The sequence below is a fragment of the Mus musculus genome, chromosome 14, assembly GCF_000001635.26.
Source record: "Mus musculus strain C57BL/6J chromosome 14, GRCm38.p6 C57BL/6J".
NCBI lineage: Eukaryota > Metazoa > Chordata > Mammalia > Rodentia > Muridae > Mus > Mus musculus.
This window is the reverse complement of record NC_000080.6, coordinates 75,670,607-75,696,983: the sequence shown is the minus strand read 5'-3', so window position 1 is coordinate 75,696,983 and position 26,377 is coordinate 75,670,607. Positions and strand designations below refer to the sequence as shown.

The following is a 26,377-nucleotide window of genomic DNA, read 5'->3' as shown; positions in this document are numbered from 1 at the left end:
AAGGACAGAGCTTGGTGGTCTATGTCTTGAATAAAAGCCAAGTACCAGTACGGAGAGTCATAGAAGAATCTCGGTACCACAGGGATGAGAGCAAGGGGGTAGACAGATGTTGGCTAGAGTTACTTACTGAGATGATAATGTGGTTAGGTCAGGGGTAACCACTAAGCCTTTTCTGTGCCCAGCCTCAGATTCAGTTTAACTTCCCCTCACAAACCCTATTTTTTAACCCCTAAGAAAGGAGTTACAACAGGTCTGGACTACAAGCCGACTCTCAGAGACTTTGTATGTCCTGCCCTGAGGTTTCTCCTTCCCCAAGACATGCAGTGGAGGCCTGAGACAGTTTGGTGGCTGCCCTAAAACCAGGTTTGAGAGTCCTTTTCACTGAGGTCCTTGAGCACCACCTGGACCTCTGCTATAAAGTTTTCCAAATCAGGCAGCGTCAGGAGACTCAGACTCCTAGCCATTTTCTCCAGAAGGACTTGGATCTTCCATAATGTTGGGCGGGGGTCTGTCTCCAGGACCACCCTCTCCATCAAGGCTTGGTGCACTGTTTCGTTAATATGCTGTGGGAGAAGTAGAAGGCTGGTGAGGATCAGTGCTGCCCTGAGGCTCTGTCCCACCCATGACTTAGCCCTACCATGGCCTTGAGGAATGTCTCTAGAACCTTCACCCTCGAGGGCAGATCTGATTCACCAGCCCTGCTACTTGCAGCCTTCTCGCTGTGTCCCAGATGCCCATCTGGCCGCCTCCTATGGTCACATGATCTGCTCATACACTCTGATACCCATTTCCAGCAAAACTAGATGTGAGCCAGCCCTTGTGTCTGCTGGTCTGTGCCCTTTTCAGGTGTGTATGTGAGACTGCTGAATTCAGGAAAGACCTTGCATCTTGCCTTGACTGCTGACAGGGCTAAGCTCTTTGGGGCATTGGTTTCCCTGGTGTGCATGCCTGAGGTGCTAGCATGAAACACAAATGCAAGTGAGGAAAAGAAAGGCAATATAGTTGAGGTGGTGGTTTGAATAAAAGCCCCCATAGGCTCACAGGAGTTCAATTCCCAGAAACCACATGGTGGCTCACAACCATCTGTAATGGAATCTGCTGCCCTCTTCTGGTGTGTCTGAAGATGGTGACAGTGCAAGCAAATAAATCTTTAAAAAAAAATCTTGGGCTGGAGAGATGGCTCAGTGGGTAAGAACACTGACTGCTCTTCTGAAGGTCCTGAGTTCAAATCCCAGCAATCACATGGTGGCTTATAACCACCTGTAATGAGATCTGGCGCCCTCTTCTGGTGTGTCTGAAGTCAGCTACAGTAAACTTATTATGTATAATAATAAATAAATCTTTGGAAAAAATAATCTTGTAGTTCCTTTAAGTGTCCTGGCCTCTCCCCAGGGGTTGGTTTGTGGTTTTTTTTCCTTCCTTTTCTCTTGAATCTTAGCACCCATGTAAATACTGCTTCCAACCTTGTATAGGTTTGTAAGCTTGCCCAGAAGTGAGACCACAGTTGAAGTACCACAGAGGTTGCGTGCGTGCGTGCGTGTGTGCGTGTATGCGCGAGTGCATGAGTGAGTGTTCACTCTGTTGCCTGTGGCATCTGCTGGGTGGTCGGAGTCCAGCTCTAGACACAGCATAAGCACCACCCCCAGGCTGCAGGGCTGCCCTGTGGGACAGTTCCTAAGCTGATTTGGAACTCTGGGGTTTCTCCTTCAGGTTGTGTTGTTTTGTTTCCTTCGCCCCTTCCCTTCCTCTTTTGTAAAGGCGATTCCCTAGACCCAGGGCCCCTTCAGTTATATACATTTGTTTTATGGAACTCGGTGGCTCCCATTCATGTTTCTCTTACTCTTCCAATTGGTACCCACAACTGAAGAGCTCATGTATTTGGCAGCCTGGATAGTGTCTTGGTTTCACTTGTTTTATTTTATTTTTAAACTAAAGCTATATAAAGCTTGTGGATTAAACGGAATAAATTTCTATATTAAAAAAAGTTTCAGTGTTCATGGGATCTCTTCACAGCAATAAAAACCTTCTAAGACAATGGTTAGGCTTGATGGCTGTGCTGGGTGGTTTTGTGTCAACACAGGTTAAAGTCATCTGAGAGGAGGAACCACAGTTGAGAAAATTGCCTCTATAAGAATAGGTTGTAGGCAAGCCTGTAGGACATTTTCTTAATTAGTGATTGGTGGGGAGGGCCCAGTCTCTTGTGGGTGGGGCCATCACTGGGCTGGGGGTCCTGGCTTCTATAAGAAGGCAGGCTAAGCAAGCGTGGGGAGGGAGCCAGCGACACCCCTCCATGGTCTCTGCATCAGCTCCTGCCTCCAGGTTCCTGCACTGTTTGAGTTCCTGTCCTGACTTTGGTGATCAATGGTGGGTGATGTGGAGGTGTAAGCCGAATGAATCCTTTCCTCCTTAACTTGCTTTGGTCATGGTGCTCCGTTCCCACAACGGAAACCCTACCCAAGACAATTGTCGGTCTTGACTGGAGTGAGAACCCTCTTGGAGACTACTAAAGCACACTTCTATGTGCGGCAGTGTTTTTAGATGTGGGTTAATCCCTTGATGGATTCCGAATATGGTGGCATTATTGTTGGGGACGATGGCAAGCAGGAGGTGCAGCCTACCTGGAGGAGGTGGGTCACATAGAGTGAGTCCTTGGGGTGATATATTCCACCCCCACTCCCTTCTTATATTCCCTTTGTCTGATTTTTTTTTTTTTTTTTGGTCAGGGGAGTGAAGACTTTACCTTGAACTTGGTGCCCATGTTTAAACAAATCCGCTTCTGTTTGGGGGTGAAGAAGCAGAAGATGACCTTGTCCTGGCTCCTTATTTGCACATGGATGTACTTGTTCAGTTTCAAAGTGATGCACATGAAGGGGGGTGCATGCACGTGCAAGTCCAGGTTCCACCAGTTCCAGGCCTTCTGCTGCTTGCCTTTGGGGAAGTAATAGCCCAGGAGTTTGCTCAGGCTCAGCCTAGGAGGAAGAGATGTGTCAGACACACTGTGCTGAGGCTGGTCTATAGGAAGGGTCCTATAGACCCTTTCTATAGAGGGTCCCCTCTGACCCTCCCACTTCCCCTTCTCCTCCTGGACTCACAAAGTTTTGATGGGACTGCTCGGTCAACATGATACAAGCTAAAGTCATCTAAGAGGAAGAGTTAAGAAATTAAGAAAACGCTGGGCGGTGGTGGCGCACACCTTTAATCCCAGCACTCGGGAGGCAGAGGCAGGAGGATTTCTGAGTTTGAGGCCAGCCTGGTCTTCAAAGTGAGTTCCAGGACAGCCAGGGCTATACAGAGAAACCCTGTCTCGACAAAAAACCTAAGAGAGAGAGAGAGAGAGAGTGAGCGAGCGAGAGAGAGAGAGAGAGAGCGAGAGAGAGAGCAAGAGAGAGCGAGAGAGCGAGAGAGCGAGAGAGAGAGCGCAAGCGAGAGAGAGAATGAGAGAGTGAGAGAGAGAGAGAGCGAGAGAGAGAGAGAGAGAGAGCGAGAGAGAGAAAAGAAAATGCCTCATAAGATCCAGCTTTGGGCATCTTCTTAATGAGTGATTGATGGGGGAGGGCCCAGTCCATTGCAGATGGTGTCATCCCTGGGCTAGAGCAGGGATGGGTTCCATATGAAAGCAGACTGAGCAAGCTGTGAGGAGAAACCCAGTAACAGCGCCCTCCATGGTCTCTGCATCAGCTCCTGCGTCCAGGTTCCTGCCCTGTGTGAGTTCCTGTCCTGTCTTGCTTCCATGATAAAGAGCGATGTGGAAGTGTAATCTTAACAAAACCTTTCCTCCCCAACTTGTTTGGTCATTGAAGCAGTAGTAACCCTAAGATAGTAGGATAGAGAGGTTCCGACAAGGAATGTCCACCCATGTCCAGGTTCTGTCTTCAGACTCAGTCGTGGCCTCCCCTAGCCTCACACAGCACAACCTCCTCTCCTGTGCTCTCTCCAGAGCTTAGCTGTGTTCTTCTCTTCCCTATGGATCTAAGACCCAAAGAGTAGAAACCTCTGCTCTGACCATCTCCCTGCCCTTTGGTTGTTGACAGACCTTGGGATTATAGCTGCTATTTGATGGCTTTTAGACCTAACTTTATACCAGGGGGAGTAAATGTCCTAAGATCGCGTGCCTCTAATTTTATGCACAACTCAGGGCAAGTGACTGTCACCTTTTGAGTCCGAGTTTCTTCACCCACAGTGGCCAGATTCTAGATTTCTCCAAGTTCTCTTCTGGGCTTAAAACTTTAGAGAGAAGAGACCCTACTGTGTGTCACCAAACAAGAGTTGTGATCATTAACTACATTTCTGGCCTCAAGGCCATGTGCTTCCTGTATCTGGGGTGTGACTTTGCAGACATCACATTCTACACACATGACCTTCAGGGGAGAATGGATAGTACTCAGAGTAAAGAAGCCAACTCGGAAATGCTGTCTGAAAGCCAAGGCAAAATGGATGAGAGGAAACTTTTAGAATTGAAAGTAAATTTGTTTTGATGAAAATAAGTCAACTAACCTGAGCTAGTATGTGTCTCCCATCCCGTAGCCACTTTGTCTGGAACAGGAAGTACTGAGAAAGGGTGAGGGATGGTTTGAGGGGACCTAGTTATCTTGAACTGTAAAGGGAAGGCTTTCCCAAATACCAGAACTAGAGATTTAAGAAACAAGTTTGATTTTAATGAAATATTTAGAATATGCCTTTTGACTCTTTATACGGTGTGTGTGTCTCTAAAGCCTCACTCCAAGGCTTCTGGAATAGTGGGTCCCAGGGCCTTCTGGGTCAGATCTCACAAGGTTAGACTTTGGGGAGGTGTTTGGAGGTGAAACATGGTCTGTGGTCTCAAAGGCCATGATTGCTCTTTGACACTGGGGAACGATGTGGCACCTTCTCTGAGGACAGAGTCTGCACTAGTGCCTTGTGGGTGCCCCCTCTCATGTTCCCAGCATGTACAGACTACATGTACAGACTTCCATCATACAGTTTCCATGTGCTTCAGGTGTTGAGGTCTGAAGACCCAAACTTACCAGATCCCGCCATCCTCTTTGTAGAAGGTGGCATGGCCAGAGTTGGTGACAAGGCCTCGGATCTTTGTACGTACGGAGTCTTCCAGAACAATATAAGTAAGTTTCTCGGCCCCTTTGCAGGAGATGAGCAGAGCCAGGTTCCCTGACGGATAGCTGCGAGTTGGTTAAGACACAATCGGTTTCTTGAGACAGCTCCCTCCCACAGAAAGGTTGGGCCCCGAAGAGGACACAGTCCCCAGTCAAAACCCACACCCCAGACCAGAATCACAAACATTTTAGGATACTATATCTGGCCTGTGCCATTAGGAAAGAAAACATGGAAGCTCTTCCCACTGTGGTAGGTGGCTATTTTTCCATCACTTTGATGTACCTGGGGAGAAGAGACGAGGAAAGCAGGCAGGTGAGAGCTGTCTTTCAAAGACAGGCGGAACCATAGCATCCTCCGACTCCTACATCTCTTTGCCCTGAGTACCCACACGCTGCCTGGCCTGTGACTCCTACCAACTAAGTTTACTCATTCCTGTGAGAAGACTGAACTGGATCATGGTACATGTGTGTGTGGCTAGGGCATGCATAGGTAGATGGAAACTATTATTTGAATCACCTAGGCCATCTCGTCCTAAAGAACTGTATTCTGGGAGCCTTAGAAGTCAAGAGTACCAGTTGCTCTTGCAGAGGGCCTGGGTTTATTCACAGCACCCACACAATGGCTCACAACTATTTGTAACTCCAGTTCCAGGGCATCCGATGCCCTCTTTTAACCTCCATAGGCACTAGACACTCAGTCGGTACACATATGTACATGCAAGTGAACTACTCATACACAGTCGGTACACATACATTCTCACCATGGCAGAGGCAACATGTATGAAATGAAGTGTGGGTCGCTTTAGGTCTTTCAAACCTGAGAGTAAAGCTGCTCCTGTTTGCCCCTCAGTGTTGGTGATGGACCACCATCGCTGGCACACATCACCCCGGCTCTGCCTCCATTTCTCTTGGTAATCTGTGTCCTCAGATGGCTTGACAGTGGATAGGGTCCTGCCTTACCATTCCCTTCTCCAGTATTCCTTCATCATTGACTAATTATGTCCCTAGGGATGCTCCTTCCAGATGAGGCCACACTCTATGGTACTGGAGGTTAGGACCTTAACATGTCTTTTTACGGAAAGACAGCTCCACACATAACACCGATAAATTTAGGTTTTCCAAGCCTTGTTCTTGATTTCATTTTAGTAAATTATATTTTTCTAGGAAATTATCATTTTATGTAAAACTTTGCATTTATTGCCATACAAAGCTTGCATATGGTGTTAAAAAATCTTGGCTTCCTCTGTTCATATGTCTTCCTTCTTCATATTTATAACTTAAAAACAGTTTTTTTTTCCTCCTGGATCAGTCTTGCCAGGAAGCCTGCTTGTTTTACTAGTTTTTCTGCAGACTGGTTTATGTTTTATTTATTCTATTCTTAATTTTCTGTCATGTAAGTTTCTTTCCTAGCTCTGGATGCTAATTTACTCTTTGGATTTCTCCTTTCTTCTTTTTCACAATTCCCACTTCTCCCTGCATTTTACGAGCAGATAAAACAGTGAGGTCCAATATTGTTTTAGCTGTTTCCTGGGAGTGAGACCATCTTCTTTTTGCCTTTAGTTCATTCTTAATATTTTCAAGGACCAATGTGATTTCTTCTTTGGCATCAAAACGATGTAAGTGTGCTGATATTTGGCAATGGCTATGGTACCTTTGGTGATACCATCACTGTTGCTAACTAAAATGCATCGGGGCAGGAAGACATATTTTAAATGATGTTTGCTGAGGTTTGTTTAGTGGGCTGTTGTGTGCCGCCTCATCGCAGATGTCCCGCTGGTGTTTAGAAAAGCCATGTGTCTCTGGTAGAGTTGATGAGGCTAATTGGAGAATGTTTCCTTTAGTTTATTGGAAGTGAGGATCTGTGTGACCTGGACAGCCCTTCCCTCTGTTTGCAGGGGTTAAGTTACCTGGATTTCCCTTCACAGGATGGAGAGATGGAGGGTGCTGAGAGCATATGGAGACTAGAGGTTCATTGTAATGGACAATGCTGGTTTCCTAATCTATTCCACCTTACTGAAAACAAAGCCACTGGGATCATCTGAAGACGGCTGGTTGATTTTCTTCTGAGGGCAAACTGATGCTATCCCTCCCTGGACACAACAGCTGGAGACTCTTGCCCAGCTCCCTTGCAGCTACGTGGGTGCTCATGGGCATTGTCCTCACTGATGATGTTTAAATGTGGCTTCTAGCTTTGTGAATTCTGTGCAGGTGAGTAGACACTGGAACTCTGGGATGATAGAGTTCTGATAGAAGAGCAGAGATCTCTGAGATCCGTCTCATAGGAAAAGCACTCAAAAAAACTTCGAGATTAAAGTAAATGGAGCAAGCGTTTGTTAAGCCGTTTACTTTTGGTAGCTACTGAACATTTTCCTGACTACCATGCCTTAGTGTCCTGGAGAAATTGACTCTGTGCGATCAGTGGATGCTCAGGTTTGGATCTTCCTACTTCAGAAAGCTTACACAGTGAAAGTGTGGTCCCCAGTGTATGGCACTACTGGGAGCTGATGGAAGCTTTGGGAGGTGTGAACTTAATTGGAAGAAGTTATTCATAGGACTCAGGACCTTGGAGGTCAAATTGAGACCCTGACTCTTTCCTTGGCAGTTCTACTTCCTGCTCACCATGCAGTAGAAGCTTTGCCCAGACCCACAAACTTTCCACTGTGCCGTTCACTCTCACCACAGACCTGGAGGCATAGGGCCAAGCAACTGGGGACTGAGACTATGAAGCAAAAGAAACCTTCACGTTTCTTAAGTTAAAGATCTCAGTATTTCAGCATGGTGGCAGGAAATGGTCAGAGCAGACTCGATGTTCATGTCTCCCTGATTTACAGATGTCCTGGGGAAATGATGCAGGGCCTTTGCACTTATTTGCTCTGCTGCCCCCACCTGTCCCCGAGAATCTCCCCCTCCCCTGCCCCCATACTGTCCCTACTCAGACATGCTTTTGCTTACACGATGCTTGGTCCAATAACCTTTCCCATTTGCCTCCGAGAGACAGGAACACACCTTCTTTCAGTCCCTTACCCTGCCTTCTCCCAGTGACAAAGCACCAAATAGTATTTCTATGTACTGGTTCTCTCAATTGGGTCTTACAGGAGTGTGGCTATTGTCTTGCACATCTCAGGAATTCTGGCACCGGGGGCTCCTGTGTGCTCTGAGCACATGTTCACGGAAGGCGTAAAACTCATCTTTCAGGCCTCTGCTGGACACCTCAGTTTTTGAGCTTCTGTGCGCATGTGCAGTGACTGACATCTCAAGCACAATTTCCACTCAGGGCTCATCTATATCAGTCCCAAAGTAAGATGTGCTCTCAGGTTTCAAAAACACTGTGTGTGGTGGAGCAGGCCAAAGCAAAGTTGGGTGGAAATATGTCATTTCCAAGCCTCAGCCATTCTGTCAGTATCTCTCCTGAAGTGGTTTGCTTGTAATAGTCTGAGAGGCCAAATCTTTTAAGTTCAGACTCCATTTTAGAGAACCTGACCTAAACTTGAACTCAGGTAAACTAACAGGCTGCTATCTAGCATTAGTTTCTAAGTTGACCCCCAACAAAACACAGTCTGTAGGCTAATCCCCAACAAGACCAGCATCTCCAGGTTATTCCCCCAACAAACCTGCACCCCCAGGTGACAAGCCCACCCCCTGCCTAATGATCACCAATGCAGAGGGGAGCAGAAATTATGTTTATGATATGACTCCCAGCACCAGCCACAGCAGTTTTCCAATTAGATGCTTGCACACGTACTTCCTGCATAATGCTTACTATAAAGCCTTACCCCAATAGATTGGTGTGTGTGTGTGTGTGTGTGTGTGTGTGTGTGTGTGTGTGTGTGTGAGCTAGCTCAAATAGAATAAAGACCCTGCTGTGAGTTGCATCAGATTGGCTCCTGTCTGTTTTTGGGGGGGAATCACTAACATTTCCCTGACACAACAAATCAATGACCCTATGCTGACACACCACTGCCTACCCACTAACACAGTTCACACTGGGGTTCATTTTGGCAGCTATGCCTTCTGTGGGTTTAGACACATGTACAATGGCATATGTCTTGTTACTAGGGTGTCATACAGAAGTCAGTACAGAACAGTGTCACGGTCCTGAAGACCCTCTGCTCTGTCTACCCCTCCCTCTGCAAAGGTTCTGCAGCCTGTCACTGTCCCAGAATGGGAGAAAGCTGGACCAGCAAGTTGAACTCAATTTCCTTTCATGTCTCTTCCCCACTTAACAACTCCCTCTTTTTTTCTCTATTTTCCTTCATTTTCCTTTCCTTTCCCTTCCTTCCCTCTCCCCTCTTCCCCTCCCTCCCTCCCTCCTCTCTTCCTTCATCTCTCCTTCCATCTTTCCCTCTCATTGCCCCTCATTCTTTCTGTCAGCTCTTGATCTATAAACCAGGCTGATTTCTTATGGATGATCCTCCTGCCTCAGCCTTCCAGCTCCAGTCTATGCTTGTCCTATAGTTTATGTATCTATTCCTGCATGTACTTCAGTGACTTTTAAAATATTGATTCTAATTTATCACCAAGGAAACTATATGTAGTTTATTATTCAAGATTATTTATTTTAAAGTGTCTCTGTGTGTGTGTGTGTGGTTGCCTAACAAAGCCAGGGGTGTCAGATACCCAGAGCTGGAGTTACAGGCAGTTGTGAGTTGCCTGATGTGAGTACTGGGAGTTGAACTCAGATCCTGTGGAAGAGCTCTACATTCTCTGCCATGTTTCCAGCCCTGCTATGCAGTTTCTTTATTCCATTCCCCCACATTACTTAATACAGGCCCTACAGGGAGAAGACTCAACCATGCCAACTAAAACCCTAGTCGAGGTTCCAACAACCCACACAGGCAGCTGTGTCGTGACTGACCGAGAACACTTTGTTGGTGTCCATTTCATATATTGGCCCTGACAGCCCTTGGATGATGCGTGTGCCTCACCTGACCCAAAAACAAAAACGAAAAGCCCCCTCACAGTGAACTCACCAGCATACTGCCATCGTTACCTTCATCTTTGCCTGTGCCCATTTGGTGTTTAGATGTAACAGCCTCGAGAGAGAACGGCGGCTTGCAAGCATCTTCTCATCAGGCTTCTCTGGAGGCTGCAGGGTTGATATTAGGTAGGTGACGGTGATGGACTTCTCTTGGACCATCTGGGTACCTGTTTTCAACGGGTGATGACAATTGCTTTCAGTAGGGCGACCCAGCCAGTTGTGACATGGTGGGGAACTAAGCTACGCTCCATCTATCAAGGTACTACAGGGTTTTGAGGGTTCAGCCGCTCTCCGGGTAATGGGGAGAGGTGCTGGGAGTGCAAGGCCTTTGCAAGTGGAAAAGAGGGGGCTGAACTCCCAGATGCCTGTTTCTCATTGATTCATTCAACGAATATCCTTATGTGCCTGATGCATGCCAGCCAAGCACTGGACAAGAGGCAGGGGTGAAACGTGGCCAGCACAGCCTTGGGAATTCAGGGGTGCGACTGTGTGCTCACTAAGAGCCCAGGCACAGCACTCAGCATAGTGCATGGCTGCTAATGAAAACACATGGCTGCTTGAAAACTCAAGGGCTAGCATTCAAAAAAAAAAAAAAAAAAAAAGGAAATGTACCTTGGACATGCTATTTTAATGTAAAATATAAATGATAATGTGATGTGTTATTTAGGATGTAGGGGAAAAAATACTTCCTTTTGAGCTGGTGAGATGGCTCAGCGGGTAAGAGCACTGACTGCTCTTCCAAAGGTCCTGAGTTCAAATCCCAGCAACCACATGGTGGCTCACAACTGTAATGAGATCTGATGCCCTCTTCTGGTGCATCTGTTACAGTGTACTTAGGTATAATAATAAAAAAAATCTTTGGACCGGAGCAAGCGGGGGAGGGGGGAGCAGACTGGAGCAAGCAGAGGTCCTAAAAGTTCAATTCCTAACAACCACATGAAGACTCACAACCATCTGTACAGCTACAGTGTACTCACATACATAAAATAAATAAATCTTTTTTTAAAATGTAAAAACAAACTTTCTTTTGAGATTTGATGACTGGGATTCTGTGATCGTTTCTACTTATATCACATGCATTGTTTTCAATTATTTATTCATTTATTGAGATAGGATCTCATGTAGATCAGGTTGGCCTTGATCCCCCGATCCCCTGACTCTATCTCTGGAGTGCTAGAATTACAGGCAAATGTTTTAGCTCCTGGTTTATGCAGTGCTAGGGTTTGAACCCAGGACTTAGTATGTGTAAGACAAGCACTCTGCCAGTTGAGCCACTCCTCCAGCTCCATAGTTTATTTCTTACTATTTAGTTTTGGCAGTTTCTAAATAGATTGAACACAGAATCATATAATCTTTAAAAATATCCTACTCGGTCTCCAGATCTTTCGTATGTTTGATTCACACTGTATTGAAATTAAGTTTTTTTTTTTTAAAGTTATTTTCTTTTTGAGCATCTAAAAGACCATTTAACTTAGTTTTCATGGAAACACATTTCTATATTAATCACTGTCTATTTTTATAACACTAGAGCTGCAGGGGCAAGCTCCCTCCGATGCTTCATGGTGAGTTGAACGAAACACTAGAGACCACAGTGAGGACCTGCTGTCTGTGACATCTCCCATGATGCTCTTGGTGGTGATAAAGAGCCTGGCTTACTTGGCACCTGGGTCAAGGAGGTCAGTAAAACAAGTCCCGGGTGTTCACCATTTGGGGCCAATATAGGCTGCTATGAGAGTTCACAGGAGAAAGTAATCCAGGCTTTCAAGCCCAAGGGACTTCTTCAGGAAGCCATGCTATAAGCAATGCATGGCGGAGTTCTAGCATAAGTATTGGGTGGCCGAAGGTTTGAGTGGAAATGAGTTAGTAGAGACGTGGTAGAGGCAGGCACTGCTGGACCATTAGTTTGCTTCTGTTCTCACTAACAATGAACTGTTCTAAGCATTCAGGGGGCCGCTGTCTCTATTGTCTCTTGTGATAGGCCAGATGGTTACAAGTACTATGAAGAGCTACTCTGTGGAGAAAGGCAGAGCCTACTGGTATGTGTAAACACTGCTTTGTAAAGGGTAGGTAAGGAAGCTATCTCTGAGAAGGTAACATTTAAGCAGAGTCCTAGTTGAAGGGAGGGAGGGAGCCACAGGATGTTGGAGACAAGAGTATCCCAATCAGAAGCAACAGAAAGTACTAAGGCTCTACAGCAGGAGGGCCTTGGCCAAGGTAATGACAGGACAAAAGCCAGTGTGGCTGGAGATGCGAAGTTGAGGGCCTTGTAAATTATATGAAGAATCTAGACATAGTCTTAGAGACCATGGGGGTCTAGTGAAGAGTTTTAAGATTAATATGTGGAAATAACGTGAAGGTACAACCAAGAGACAGAAGGGAGAATTGAATCTCAAGGAAAAGATGAAGGAACCCCAGATTCCTTAAAATAGAAAAAAAAAAAAAGTGACTCTGGCTATAACAACCACGGCACTGCTACGAAACGGTGCATGCATGGTGCCACCCTGCGGAAGTCAGCTTTGTAGGAGAGGCTATTTCATTTAATGATGCAAAATAAAAACAAAAAGACTCTTGTCCTGAAATTACGAAGAATTTCAAGACAATGAATGCCAGTAGGACTTTAAAACATGCACAGAGCCATTCTTTATGTGGCTCCCTGTATGATGGTGCACTGACTCAACCTTAGCATGGAAATTAGTGTGTTTGGAGATGTGGGGCAGTCTATCAGGAATATTCGGCAATCGGTCAAACAAGTGAGTAACATCTCAAAGGCTTTCTTAGAACTGGCTGCATCAGAACCACAAAAGAGAAGCTGCTCTTGGATTAGAACCATTGCTTTTCTGTGGAGATGGCTCAAATGCTTTAGGCTTTCAGGTGTCTAGAGAGACAAGAGTGTAGGCAGGCATGATGGTGGTGCATTACGGTGAATCCAGCCTTATATTATTTCACTTTCAAGTTACAAGTTGTACTGGTTTGTTTTAACTGTAGGCACAGCTGGGGAATCACATGAGAAGAGAGTCTTCATTAGAAATTATCTAGGTCAGGCTGGGCATGTCTGTGGATCAGTGTTGATTGTGGAAATTGTCATGATTGTTCATTGATGTAGGAAGACACAGAGGATTGTGGGTGGTGCCATTCCCTAAGCAGGAGGTCCTGAATAGTAAGTATTAGAGAGAAGAAACCTAGCTGGAAGCAAGCAGGCAGGCAGGCAGGCAGAGAGCAGACATGGGTGGAGTCTGGAAGAATGGTTCTTACTTTCATGTTGTTTCATAATCCACATAATTGTTTCTCTGTATCTTTCAAAGTTTTTCTTCAACCTGAAGGAAATGTAAATCATCTTTAAAAGTGAAGCTTAATTCACGTTTATATCTCACACTACATGTCACGGTGGGCCTAGGGGCTGTGGAATCTTCCATCAGGGAAAGCGAGACAGGGGACTCTGCTGTGTGACCTGGATTCCCTTTCGGTCAGAGCTCTTAAGAATTAAGGATGACACATCGCAACTGCTCAGTGTTTCTCACGTGGCTTGTAACTGATCAGTGTGGGTGCTTGAATGGATCCCAAGTCTTTCAAAATGAGTCCAGTGAGGGTCATCATGGGCCCAAGGGCAGACAGGGAGGTCCAGCTGCCAGGGTAGCTGTATGGATTAAGTTCCTGCAACCATATTTTCAATGGCTTACCTGAATTACATAGGGGTTACATCTGGACATGGCTTAGACAATAACATTGTCTACAAACTGGCCAGAGCTATTTGAAACCCCTTGAAACTCAAAACAAGATGCACTCATTCATTTCACTAGATCCAACTAAATATATATGACACTGATATCCACAGGAGACAGACAGAAAATCAGTCATGGTAGGAAAATTTCAAGCAGGCTTAGCCAATGTGGTTTATCTTAAAAGTCCAACCAAGCACCACCTCCCACAATGGTCAATGCCTTTTACATGTGTCCGTTTCAATGTACAAAGCAAAGACACTGCTTGCCTCTCTCTCATTTTGTGCTTTGCATCCATGTGATTTCCTTCCTTTTGAACTTCGGGTCTTGTGTGCATCTGACACCTGCGTGTTATCTGTGTCCTTGTGCCTGGCCTGGGCTTGCTTCCTGACTCAGAACTCCAGCTTGAGCCTAGTTCGGTTCTGTTCCCCGGGTTGTGGTATCTACCTTTACCCCATTCCACATCTGTCTTTCTGGAACCCATTGACCAGCCACCCTTGTCCGTTACTCACAGAGCTCCCATCTTCTTCTTGTTTTCACCTTCCATCAGCTTACTCAGGGGTATGTCCATGTCATCTCCCAGTTCTTCCTCCATTGCCAACTCCCGGAGGATCTCCCTAAACACAGACTGATAGGTGCTGGGGAGAGACTGCAAAAGGATCACAGGGTGAAATGGCCCAGAAGTGGGATCGGTGATGCTCTGTCAGTCAATAACTTTTCTGACTCTAGGTGTGCCAGGTGACATCGTCATACATGACTAAGGAATACCCATTGTGTGTGTGTGTGAGGCTGCAGAAGAGCCAGAAGGATTCTCTTAAAGAAATCCTCCAGAGCCAGGGTGATGACCACCCAAGCCTAATGACTCCAGTTTCACTCCTAAAGCCCATGTAAAAAGGCAGATGTAGTAGCATTCATCTGTAATCCCAGCACTCATATGGTGAGGCAGGAGGATTACCCAGAAGCTTGGGACCATAAGCATGGAGGACACAGAGTGGCAGCAGAGCAGCAAGAAAGGGGGCTGGAGAGATGGCTCAGCAGTTAAGAGCACCGACTGCTCTTCCAAAGGTCCCGAGTTCAATTCCCAATTATATATGAATGTGTAGTTATATAATATGCATTATACATATATATGTATATATGCATGTCCTTTCATATATATGTATATGTGTATATATATATGTATGTATACACATACATATATATATACACACACACACACATATATATTTGAAAAGCAAGAGAGACTCTGCTTCAATAAGGGAAAGGCAAGAAGACATGTCCTCTGACAACTTCTACACACATGCTGTAGCATGAATGCACTCACATACATGCTCACACATACAAGCACATGCTACATAAAACTACAAAAGAATAAAAATAAAGAAATCCCCCATTACTGGGTAATCCTAGCTGAGTCTCACAGCACTGGGGATATGGAACCTGAAGAGGCCACCTCCTGTAGCCAGGCAGAAACCCAGTAGAGCAATAGGGACACCAACCCACCCACAAAACTTTTGACTCAAATTTTTTCCTGTCTATGAGACATGCAGAGATAAAGGATGAAGGAAAGACTGAGGGAAGGGCCAACCAATACCTGGCCCAACTTGAGACCTATTCCATGGGCAAGCACCAATCACAATTATTAATGATACTCTGTTGTGCTTGCAGACAGGAGTCTAGCATGACTGTCCTCTGAGAGACTCCACCCAGCAGCTGACTCACACATATACAGTCAAACAGTGGGGGGAACTTGGGGACTCTTAAGGAAGAGTCAGGGGAGGATTGAGGGCCCCAAAGGGGATAGGAACTCTACAGGAAGACCAACACAGTCAACTAGCCTGGACCCTTGGGGCTTTCAGAGACTGAGCCACCAACCAAAGAACATACGTGGGCTGGACCTAGGCCTCCTCACATACATGTAGCAGATGTACAGCTTGGCCTTCATGTGAGTCCCGAACAACTGGAGTAGGGGCTATTCCAAAAGCTGTTGCCTGCATATGGGATATGTTCTTCTAGCTGGGCTGCCCTGTCTGGCCTCAGTGGGAGAGGATGCACCTAACCTTGCAGAGACTTGATGTGCCAGGGTGGGGATACCCAGGGGGTGCTCCACCCTGTCAGAGGAGAAGAGGGGGATAGGGGAAGAATTGTGGAAGTCGATGATGAGGGGGCAGTGATCAGGTTAAATCTCCAATTACTATCAGACCCTCCTCTTGTCTGTACCCCCACCCCCCCAAAAAAGATCATGTTTAGTATTTGTTTGCTAAGAAATCTTTTGGGAACATAAAATCATGTTTTGACTGTGAAGATGCGTATAGACTATAAAGCTTTCCCATTTGATGTATGCAGCAAGCTTTCTGCATTCTACAAATGACGGAGCTCCGGCCATGGCTGGCTTACTCAGTGCCAAGGCTTTGCAACACATAGAACAGTTGTGATAATGTTAGCTGTCTATGTGTCCCTAAGTGGGACCATGCTGCACCACAGCTGTGTCGCTGACTATGACTGGCCCACAGGTGTGTCTTCACAGGGTTTCTTCCTCACATCTCTCTTGACAGATGACGAAGGTTGACTTCCTGGAGAGGAGCTAGGGATTGAGATTGTACCTGTCCCCAGCTCACCACCAAGTTGAGTTGCTAGGGTTGATATTATTCCATATGTGATACTGGATTGCGTACCGTTCACATGTTAGCCTCCTACAGTAAGTGAGTGACTAGCCTTACCCTTTCAAAGTTACATCTGATGTGAAACAGTTACAGGGATATAGCTTGTGGTTCGTGGTATTTCTAGGTTAAAGGGACATCTTAGGGCTGGCTTTTTGGTCCTCATCTCTGAGTTCCTCTTTTCCCCACTGCAGACACCATTGCTTCAGGTAAGCTTGAGGTTAAGGCCCTGGTGTTGGCATTTCTGCCTCCATGCTCCTGCTGACGACCCTTCCCAGGGATGGCGTGAGTGCCTGGTCAGCCGGCTCTCGGCACACTTTACATTCCATATTCTCTTTGCCAGGAAGTACAGTGTCCACTGTAATCCCCCAGGCAATCGACCCAAGCGGATGGCTTCCCTCAAGGTTCTTGTCCTATCTTGGCTGGGTTGCTTCACTTGATTTAACCAGCGTTGTGTACCTCCTAGGTAAATCTTTGCTTGTTAGAATACGAAAATGTTTGCTTAGCCAGACTTGTGGTGCATGTATGTATCTTAGAAGTAAAAATAAGCAATAGTAATTAGAATTAACAAGTGGACTGGGGTTTCAGGGTACCACTAGGAGGGCTTAAGCTCCCTCCATCAAGTTGTGTCCCAGTGGCTTTTGGGGGGCCCCTCCAATGTTTCCTCAGAAGTACTAGCAGATGCCTGTACCATGTGACACTCCTCCTAGGCTGGTTAAACTTGCCCATACATGGCTTCTATCAGGTTGCTTGGAGACATACTATTTTGCCACATGATATTGTTACGAGCCACACTTCAGATGTTGAATGTACCTGGAAGGTTCCACGTGTGAAGGCTGTAAGCTCCCCATTGGTAATGGAACCTTTAAGATATGGGACTTGGTGAGAGGTCCCTAGGCTGCTGGAGGCATACTACCTAAAGGGGCTGCGTAGCCTTCATCTCCACCTGCCCCTTGCTTTTGGCTCAGGGTATAACAGAGGTCTGAAATGTCTGGGGCTACCCCATCCTAGATAACAACCTGCAGAGCAGTGAGCCAAGTGCCCCTTTGTGGGTAGCTGTGCCCGGCGTTTTGTCTTGGTGCTGCAGAGCTGTTAAACACGATGCCCGTCAGGAGACTCTGGTGTCTGGGCCCCGATGCTCTGCCTCACTGGCATCCTATCCTTGTGCAGTGGGGTGGCACATGACACTGTTGCCTAGCTCCCTTCTCTTTTTATTTCAGTCTAAGATCCCAGCCCATGGAGAGCCGTCCCTCACAGACACGGCCAGAGCTTTGTCTCCTAGGTGCTTATAGATCCCACCAAGCTGACCATCAGTGTTAACTACCGCAACCTTCATCCCGCGTGTCTTAGACTCAGGAAAGACACAGAGAGAAGATGATGGAAGTTGACAGGAGAAGGACCAAGGCTGCCGATACCTAGACTTTGGGCATCTAACATCCAGACCTGAAAGTAACTTCTGCTGTTTAAGTAAATCCTTTCTTGCTACTTTGCTACAGAACTCTATAAACTAATGAAGATTCCACACCAACCTCCCCAACCAAGATCTTTCTCCAAGGCTCAAGACGAATGACTCTTGGCTTTTTTTGCTTTGTGTTGTTTTTCAAGATCGGGTTTCTCTGTGTAGCCTTGACAAACCTGGAACTCACTCTGTAGACCAAGCTTGCTTTGAACTCAGAGATCTGCCTGCCTCTGCCTCCTGAGTTCTGGGATCAAAGGTGTAGGCAACCTCCACCGAGCTTACTCTTGGCTTTTAACTGGACTTTACCTGGGTATCTTACAGGCCCTCAGCAGTCAGTGTGGGAGCTTCTGACTTAGCCTGCAAGCACGCCTTTTTCCTCTTTACTTTCCCAGTCTGCCGTGTGTTACTGCACCTTATGTCCTCAAGCAACCAGACATCAGTGCAGTTCACCTGTACTGCCATTGTGAAGTTGCTTTTCTCCTTGTCCTCAGTTTCCCCATTGCAACCCACCATCTAAAAAGCTACCAGAGTGACTTTTAAAAATGTAAAATGGATTCTCAGTGTTTCAGGACCCTCTGGTTGGATCTTTTAAATTATACATAATTAACTATGTCATACACACATACAGATGTATATATATATATACATGTACACATATATACATGTGTGTAAATTTTATCTATATCTATATATATCAAATACACCTCAGTTATACTTTTCTCTTTTATAGTTTATTTCTTTTTTAAAAATTTATTTATTTTAATTAGATATTTTCTTTATTTACATTTCAAATGTTATCCCCTTCCCTAGTTTTCTCTCTGAAAACCCCCTATCCTCTTCCCCTTCCCCCTCCTCCCCAACCCACCCACTCCTGCTTCCTGGCCCTGGCATTCCCCTATACTGGGGCATAGAACCTCTACAGGACCAAAGGCCTCTCCTTCCATTGATGGCCAACTAAGCCATCCTCAGCTACATATGCAGCTGGAGCTAAGAGTCCCACCATGTGTTTTCTTTGATTGGTGGTTTAGTCCCTGGGAGCTCTAGGGGTACTGGTTAGTTCATATTGTTGTTCCTCCTATGGAGCTGCAAATCCCTTCAGCTCCTTGGGTCCTTTCTCTAGCTCCTTCATTGGGGACCCTGTGGATCCAATGGATGAGTTATACTTTTCAAAAGATTCCTTACAGAAGTAAGAAAAAAGCCAAGTGACTTATGAAATACTTTTTGAGCATAAAACAAGCTTTTAATAAACATAAGATGATAGCCAGCAGTCATAAGGAAAACTATTTCTCAATGAGATGAGGTAAAGGTGAGAAGTGACCACGGGGTGGGGAAGACCGGGAAGGATTTGCAAGACTGAAAAGGACTGAAAAGAGGCTGGAGAGATGGCTCAGGGATTAAGAGCATTGACTGCTCTTCCAGAGGTCCTGAGTTCAATTCCCAGCAGCCATATGGTGGCTCACAACCATCTGTAACTCCAGTTCCAGGGGTTCTGACTCCCTCATCTGGCCTATGTAGGTACACACACACACAGACACACACACATGCATGCACACACGCAAGATAAATACAACTTAAAAAAGAAGTTCCCACAAGCCAGGAAGGGAAAGATGTAAGCATCATGGTGGAAGAATGGCAGAAAGTGGCTAGGTCTCGCAGAGGAGACACAAGAAGCTCACGAGCAGGGAAGCCTCCCCATTCTCACCCAGCCTGAGTGCCCATGACAGCACAGCACTATTTCCACTCTGACAGACGGGTCCTGGGACCCTCGGGGACCCTCGGGGACCCTCGGGGATGGGCATTCTTTGTCTCTTGGGAAAAGAAAAACAGCCCAACATATTTGAACAGAAACTTGCCTTTTTTTTTTTTTTTGGTGGTGGTGGGAGGTGTCACAGGGCTTTACAATGTAGCCCAGGCTGACTCAAACTTACAGTCATCTTTCTTCACCCTCCCCCTCCCCCCAGTGCTGGGATTACAGGTGTAGGCTATCACACACAGCTATCATCATCTTTTGTGTCAAGGATTCAGATTCACATACTCTCTCTCTCTCTCGTGTGTACATGTCCATGTGTATGTATTTGTGTATACTATATACTGTATATTCTGGAAAAGTACCCAATGATAGGGATAGATATCAGTTAAATACATATATAAGATGTGCAATGAAATACAGATTTCCAAAATATATTTTAAGGGAAAAGTAAGAAATAGACATTATGTTTATTCTGGTTTCATGGTGGCTAGTTGTGCTATTGTAAGGATCAGTATACTTAATATGTACTAACATTTCCAGATGCGCTATAAAGTATACTACATAATAGCTATTTCTGGGAGGTAAGGAGGAGGGTAGAAACATTTATTTTAGTGCCTTTTCACTATTTCAATATTTAAACATCATGCACACAGGGTAGCTTCAAGGCTCTAAAATCTAGGTTGAACCAAACTACCTTAGGCAACGAATAAGTCTGGTTATGCTTCTCGTCCTCTGGTGGCAAAGCCCTGGGGTGGTGAGGGGCTTGCGACAGGAGATTCCTGCTCAGACAGTTGTTCCCTGCTCTGGCAGGATGCCAAATGTGGCCTGCTATTCCTGAGTCTTATGCAGCTACATAAAGGCACGTCTCCTTCGAGGTAGGGGACTGTAGCTCTTCACCCACTTACTTTAAGGCTTCTCTCTTCCTGCTTGTCGAAAGGTTCATTCATGAGTGTGTCCCAAAAGGCCCCTTGTTGGAAGCTGTCTGATTTTTTTCAATTTGGGGAGGAACAGCAAAAGGGAGCACATTTGGAGGGGGGAAAATGGAGAGAGAAAAGAAAACAAGGTTAAAAAGAAAGAGATTTATGGCTCATCATTTTAAAACAAACAAACAAACAAACAAACAAACAAACCAAATGAACAAAAACCTCACAGGCATCCATACCCCAGGGAAGCATATTCATCAAATTATTCAACGGGAGGTAATAATAAAACGGGCACGGGATAAGTCATTTCAGTGGCTGATTTAAGGGAGCTGCTGTGGTCCTGGTGTCTGGCAAATGGCACCTCAATAAAGTGATGCTTGTATGAAGTGGGTGAAGGACAGGCAGGTATCTTAGCGATGGGTGGTACCACCACCCCACCCCCCCCACTCCACCGCCCCATGGTGAGACCGGAGACACATTTTGAAAAACTGCAAAACCACTGGATACCTGGTGTGGAGCAGGTATCTGGTGACTGTGGAGCCAACAGAGGAGATGGAGGGCAGGGGCTAGCTGTCAGAGTTCTTTGGGGACTGGCAGAGGGACTTGGTATTCTCAAGGGAGATTTAGTCTGAATGTGATTCTATGTCAGGAATTCCAAAAACTGTATCTATCTCCCATTAGTTCTCTCAAATTTGCTGATTTCTGGACCTGCCTATCACGGTTGCAAAGTCAAGACAGGAGAGGATTCCCTAGTCCAAACAGTTCAAGAGGATCTACCAGGAATACTGCATACACTTGTGCTTAGTGTCAGCCCTAGCCGGTGGCTCAGGAAAAGAAAAAGGGCTTCAGGTCTTCAGCGTGATGGGGGGTGCAAATTGGATTGTGGAACTGATAGTTAGAGCTCTGGTCTCTCTTCCTCCTCCCGGGAAGATGAGGCTCCTAAATTAGGGTTTGGAGGAAGTGGCTCTAACTGGATAACTGGGTCACTAGGGAAATGACAGTGGCTTGTTGCCTCAGCTTCAGGATGTCCGTCAAGATGGAACATCCAGAGAGCCCAGGAAACCGGGTAGCGAGCCATGGGATGGGCTTAGTTCATTTAATTCTGTGCCCTTACTATGCATTTGGGGCCCAGAGCAGGGGTGTTCTTTGTGATCCCCACCTGTTGATTTTGGGTTCAGTGGAGAAAGCCCCACCTCTCGACAGGGTGACTGACAAGGTCCCTTCTGTCTGCAGACCTCATTTGCATACCTATGGTTTGATCTAGACAACCTTCCTTGTCAGCTGAGAATTCACAGCTGGCCATTTTCCCCATGACCTCCTACAGGGGTGCATGTACCACCGGGGTACTCGGCATAGCAAGGTCGATAGTATTTGTAGTGTGATTCTAAAAACACAGTGTGTTCTTACAGTTGTTCTGCAGAGCCATTTAGGAACACCCAACAAGAACCTATGGGGGTTCAAGCAAGCGTTCAGGAGTTCCTTGTGGCTAACATCAGAGAGGAAAAGAGAGTGAACAGACACAATAGGAGCCCAAGGGAACATGAGGCAAGTGGCATGGGTGAGATGCTCTAAGTTGGTCTGTCCCTGCCTCCTGTGGCTGCCAGAGATGAAGTCCTTGCCTCGTTGGGGGCTGACAGCTCAGCACAACCTCATCACTGGTGACTCCTTATTTTAACAGGTTTTACAGAACAGTCTGGAGTTCTTTGAGGGAGAAAGTGAGTGTTCGTTACAAGGAGGAAGAGAGGTGACATCCCTGAATATGAGCAGTGAGTGCTCACCAGCGTTGGGTTCTGTGATCACCAAGCTGATTAGCATCACTGGGCTCCGGGCACAAGTCAGGGGGAGCACTGTACACAAGCAGTGGCCGGAGCTGGGACTGGGCTGAGTAAGAAGAGCTGTATTTCTGGTTAATGGTTCCTTTGGAGGTTTCCTGTGGCCTCTGCTTCTGTTCTGATGAGAACATTATCTGTCCCCTGGAGGGTGGGGACAGGGTTGTACCAGGCCAGGAGCAAAAGAGGTAGACCTGTTTTATAAGACCTGTGCCACCCGCAATGTCACCAGCCCTGCTTACACCCTAGCCCTGCACACACTCTAGCCCTGCACACACCCTAGCCCTGTTCACACACTAGCCCTGTTCACACCCTAGCCCTGCTCACACTTTAACCCTGCTCACACCCTAGCCCTGCTCACACTCTAACCCTGCTCACACCCTAGCCCTGCTCACACCCTAGCCCTGTTCACACCCTAGCCCTGCTCACACTCTAACCCTGCTCACACCCTAGCCCTGCTCACACCCTAGCCCTGTTCACACCCTAGCCCTGCTCACACTCTAACCCTGCTCACACCCTAGCTCTGCTCACACCCTAGCCCTGTTCACACCCTAGCCCTGCTCACACTCTAACCCTGCTCACACCCTAGCTCTGCTCACACCCTAGCCCTGCTCACACCCTAGCCCTGCTCACACTCTAACCCTGCTCACACCCTAGCCCTGCTCACACCCTAGCTCTGTTCACACCCTAGCCCTGCTCACACTCTAACCCTGCTCACACCCTAGCTCTGCTCACACCCTAGCCCTGTTCACACCCTAGCTCTGCACACACCCTAGCCTTGCTCACACCCTAGCTCTGCTCACACCCTAGTCCTTCACCCATGCCATGAGGAAAAGAAGGCTCATCTTTACAGCAGCTCAGAGGCAAGGGCTGACAGAGGCCAAGAGCCGGTACACACAGTTCCCCATAGCACAGCCTCCTTGTCCCTCACCCCTGTATCTGATTAAGAACCAATTTTGATTCCATTTTATTTGGGTGCATCTCTTCTATGGCTCTTCTTGATAGAACTGAACCCTTGAATTTGTGATAAAAGTTTGAGCCGTGTACATTCCCACAGAGTCAAAACAACAATCCCCATATTCCACTGAGAGAAAGAAACCTTTGCGTGGTCACAGCTTACATCTCCTGAGGCATCTCCTTGACCCATCTGTCCCCTTCTTTCTGAAACCTGGTTGTAGCCAGTGCCTTGCTAAGCCCATTTAGTGGGAGCCTCACACCCTGAGGCCCGAATATCTCGATCCTGGGCCTGGTTCCTCAGTGGTCCAGGGCCATCTAACTGGGTGTCTGGTCACTCTGGCTTGCCTTTGGTGTGAATCCCCTCCCTGTGATCTCTTCACAGCCATTTCCGCCCAGTCACCTCTCCCTGCCCTTTGGATGTGACTCCCACCTGTCCAGGCTGTGTTTGTGTTTGAGTTCCCTCTTTCTCTCATTACAAACTCCCACTGCCAAGGTCCTTTCTGCATCCCCTATTCTTACCGCACCGGTCCCCAGTAAGGCTTGTCTGGCTGTGTCGCCGAAGTTTTTGTTTGACAGCAGATGAGGGGAATGGAGGAGAAAATCAGTGACCAGTCCGGGATCAGCTCTGTGCAATGGGCAGCCCGACCCCAGAGATTAATGAACACCCAGGCAAAATTCAGATCAATTTTAACTCCTCCACTCCTCTCGTCGGTCTAGGTAGGTGAGGCTAAGAGCTAGGCTGGACTGACCACTGTGGCACAAATCCACAGGCTGTCCTAAAGTCTGGCTACCCGGACTATGATCCCTCAGTCATCATAAGTAACGGAGAGCCCCCTTTCTAGGCCAACATTTTCCAGACCTCACCATTTAGAATCTGCACTCAAACAGGATTCCCATTACAAGGGAAGAATTCTCCCACGGAGGCATATTTCCAATACTACTGTGTTGCACATTGACATTTGAACAGTGTGTCTCCCATACAACCATGACTGGCAATGGGCTCAGAAAACCATATTTAATGGCTAGCTATCTGAAGTAGCAGAGGGGTATCTGGGATGGACAGTCTGGAGTTTGAGAGAGTTTGTTGGACAGGCTGCCGGGTATGGGTCGGCTACAGAATAGGATATTTCAAATCAGAACATCTCAACGCTTTCCCTTCAGTTTAGTCCCTACATTGCTTTCTGGCAAGCATGGCTCTGGGCCATCGCTCATGTCGTGTGATGAAGGGGTGCTGTGCAGGCTGGATGCTCTACTCAATGGATTTTCTCCTGTCTTCGTCTCCCATGGGAGTCAGCTTAGCCCTCATTGGCAACCACGTACTAAAGGGAGGGACTCAGGTGCAGACATGCCAAGCTCCTCCCACCCCGCATTGGATTAGTGTATGATGAGCTATCTCAGACCTCAGGAAAGCTATTTCCCTTACCTCACACACTCAGTCACAGCCTAGAGCCACTTTAAATGTGGGAGTTCCTCCTTGCACCAAGGCTGTTGAATATAGAGGTAGACTTCTAGCCTTGTCTCAGGTGGGCCATTCTGTCTCACTCTGGAGACTCTGTCTTCTTTGGGAGGTTTGGGGGCTGTGTGCCAGCATGTGCCCAGGTTCCCTTCCAGGACTTGGTATAAGCTGGATTAGCAAGGGAGCCACCACCTGGGGCCCCTTTCCGGCCCACAGACCTCTGCAAGAATGTCTAAATAATGGGTCAAGTTGACTCTTATTATAACCTTCCTCTTTCTCTGTTTCAATTGCTGAAATGCCATGTGTGTGGACCCTGAGGGAACTGACTTTAAGATAACCTCTTTAAGTAGCTGAGGGGTAAGAGGAGGTAGTGGAGGGGCTAGACCACACGGGCAGAGAGGTTTCCTAGGCACACAGCAGTGTGGGTGCGGCCTGTAGTGTGCACTCACTAAGCATAGGTCCCCTCTCCTTGGTCCTATTTCTTCTTTCTCCTTAGGGTTTGGATTGGGTTTTGTTTATTTCAGTGCACAAAAAGTATCATTGAATGAACTATGTATAACAACTGTTATCTTCCCTCCTGCTTCCAAGCCTGGGCACTGAATCAGTGTCTTTCCTTGGCGCTGTGTTCCAGGGATGGCGCCTTGGCTATCCTTGGAGCTTAATTGAGGTTGCCTGGCTGGAGGAGGGCGTTCATCAGCAGGGGCCCAGCTAATTCTGTGCTTCTTACCTCCTGGGGTCTGGATTCTACAGTCATTTAGAATCAGCACAACCATTACCTTCCAAGTCAGTTTTCGAATAGATTAGCATGGAGGAGTCTTGATCCAGTCTTGTTTTGGATTTTAAGGATAGTCCTGTGAAAAGATGAGAGTGGCCATTCTGATTTTAGTTTTAGGCTTGGCAATGGGTCCATGTTTTACACATGGGGCCTATCTTGGAACCCAAGGGCCAAGCTGGGGAGGAGGCTGTAGGGTGTGGCTGCCTTAACTTGGATGTTCCCCCCCCCCTTTTCTTTTCTGGTGACTTATTGAAAGAGTAAATCAGAGGTGTCCCTGGCTGGAGGCCCAGAGGAGAGGAATTTTAACTCTTGCTGTAGGGCCTGGAGGGCCAGGTGGCTCTGAGGCTGTGGGGATGCGCCGTGGGGTACTCTCGTCATCAAAGCAAAGAAGTCCCTCTGCTTTCCTCATGCCAGGAGCTCCCCAGAAGATACATAGCAGGTACTGGCTGTCTGGGAGACAGATCTGCTGAGTTTGCATTTCATCTACTGTGTTTTCCTCAGACCTTTAGAAAGCACGTTGTGGTCACTCTGATTTATGTCTTCTGAAACTTTCCTGTTCCTGCTCCTTTTGTGCTGGCATCTCCTCTTATTCCTAAACAGCTGTGCACCCAAGTACATGCACACAAGCACACTCTTACACACATTTATACACATACACACTCTCTCATACATACTCTCATGCACATATATACTCTTACATACACAAATTAACACAAAACTTGCATTATCTCTCTCTGATATACACATTTTCTCTGTCTCTCTGTCTATCTCTCTGTCTCTGTTT

General features: G+C 46.8%; 1 protein-coding gene across 1 annotated transcript in view; it reads right to left on the bottom strand.

The window, feature by feature from the left end:
• Positions 1-258: 258 nt before the first annotated feature.
• The window catches only part of Erich6b (glutamate rich 6B), a 54,504-nt gene continuing 28,385 nt past the window's right edge, over positions 259-26,377 (bottom strand). The window contains exons 5-13 of the mRNA NM_001369022.1: positions 25,595-25,669; positions 20,559-20,635; positions 14,297-14,433; positions 13,321-13,382; positions 10,081-10,235; positions 5,288-5,373; positions 5,004-5,156; positions 2,741-2,969; positions 259-563 (exon numbers count right to left, since the gene is read on the bottom strand). Of these exons, the coding sequence (NP_001355951.1) occupies positions 354-563; positions 2,741-2,969; positions 5,004-5,156; positions 5,288-5,373; positions 10,081-10,235; positions 13,321-13,382; positions 14,297-14,433; positions 20,559-20,635; positions 25,595-25,669 (1,184 nt within the window). The 3' untranslated portion in view covers positions 259-353. The remainder of the gene's footprint in view (positions 564-2,740; positions 2,970-5,003; positions 5,157-5,287; positions 5,374-10,080; positions 10,236-13,320; positions 13,383-14,296; positions 14,434-20,558; positions 20,636-25,594; positions 25,670-26,377) is intronic.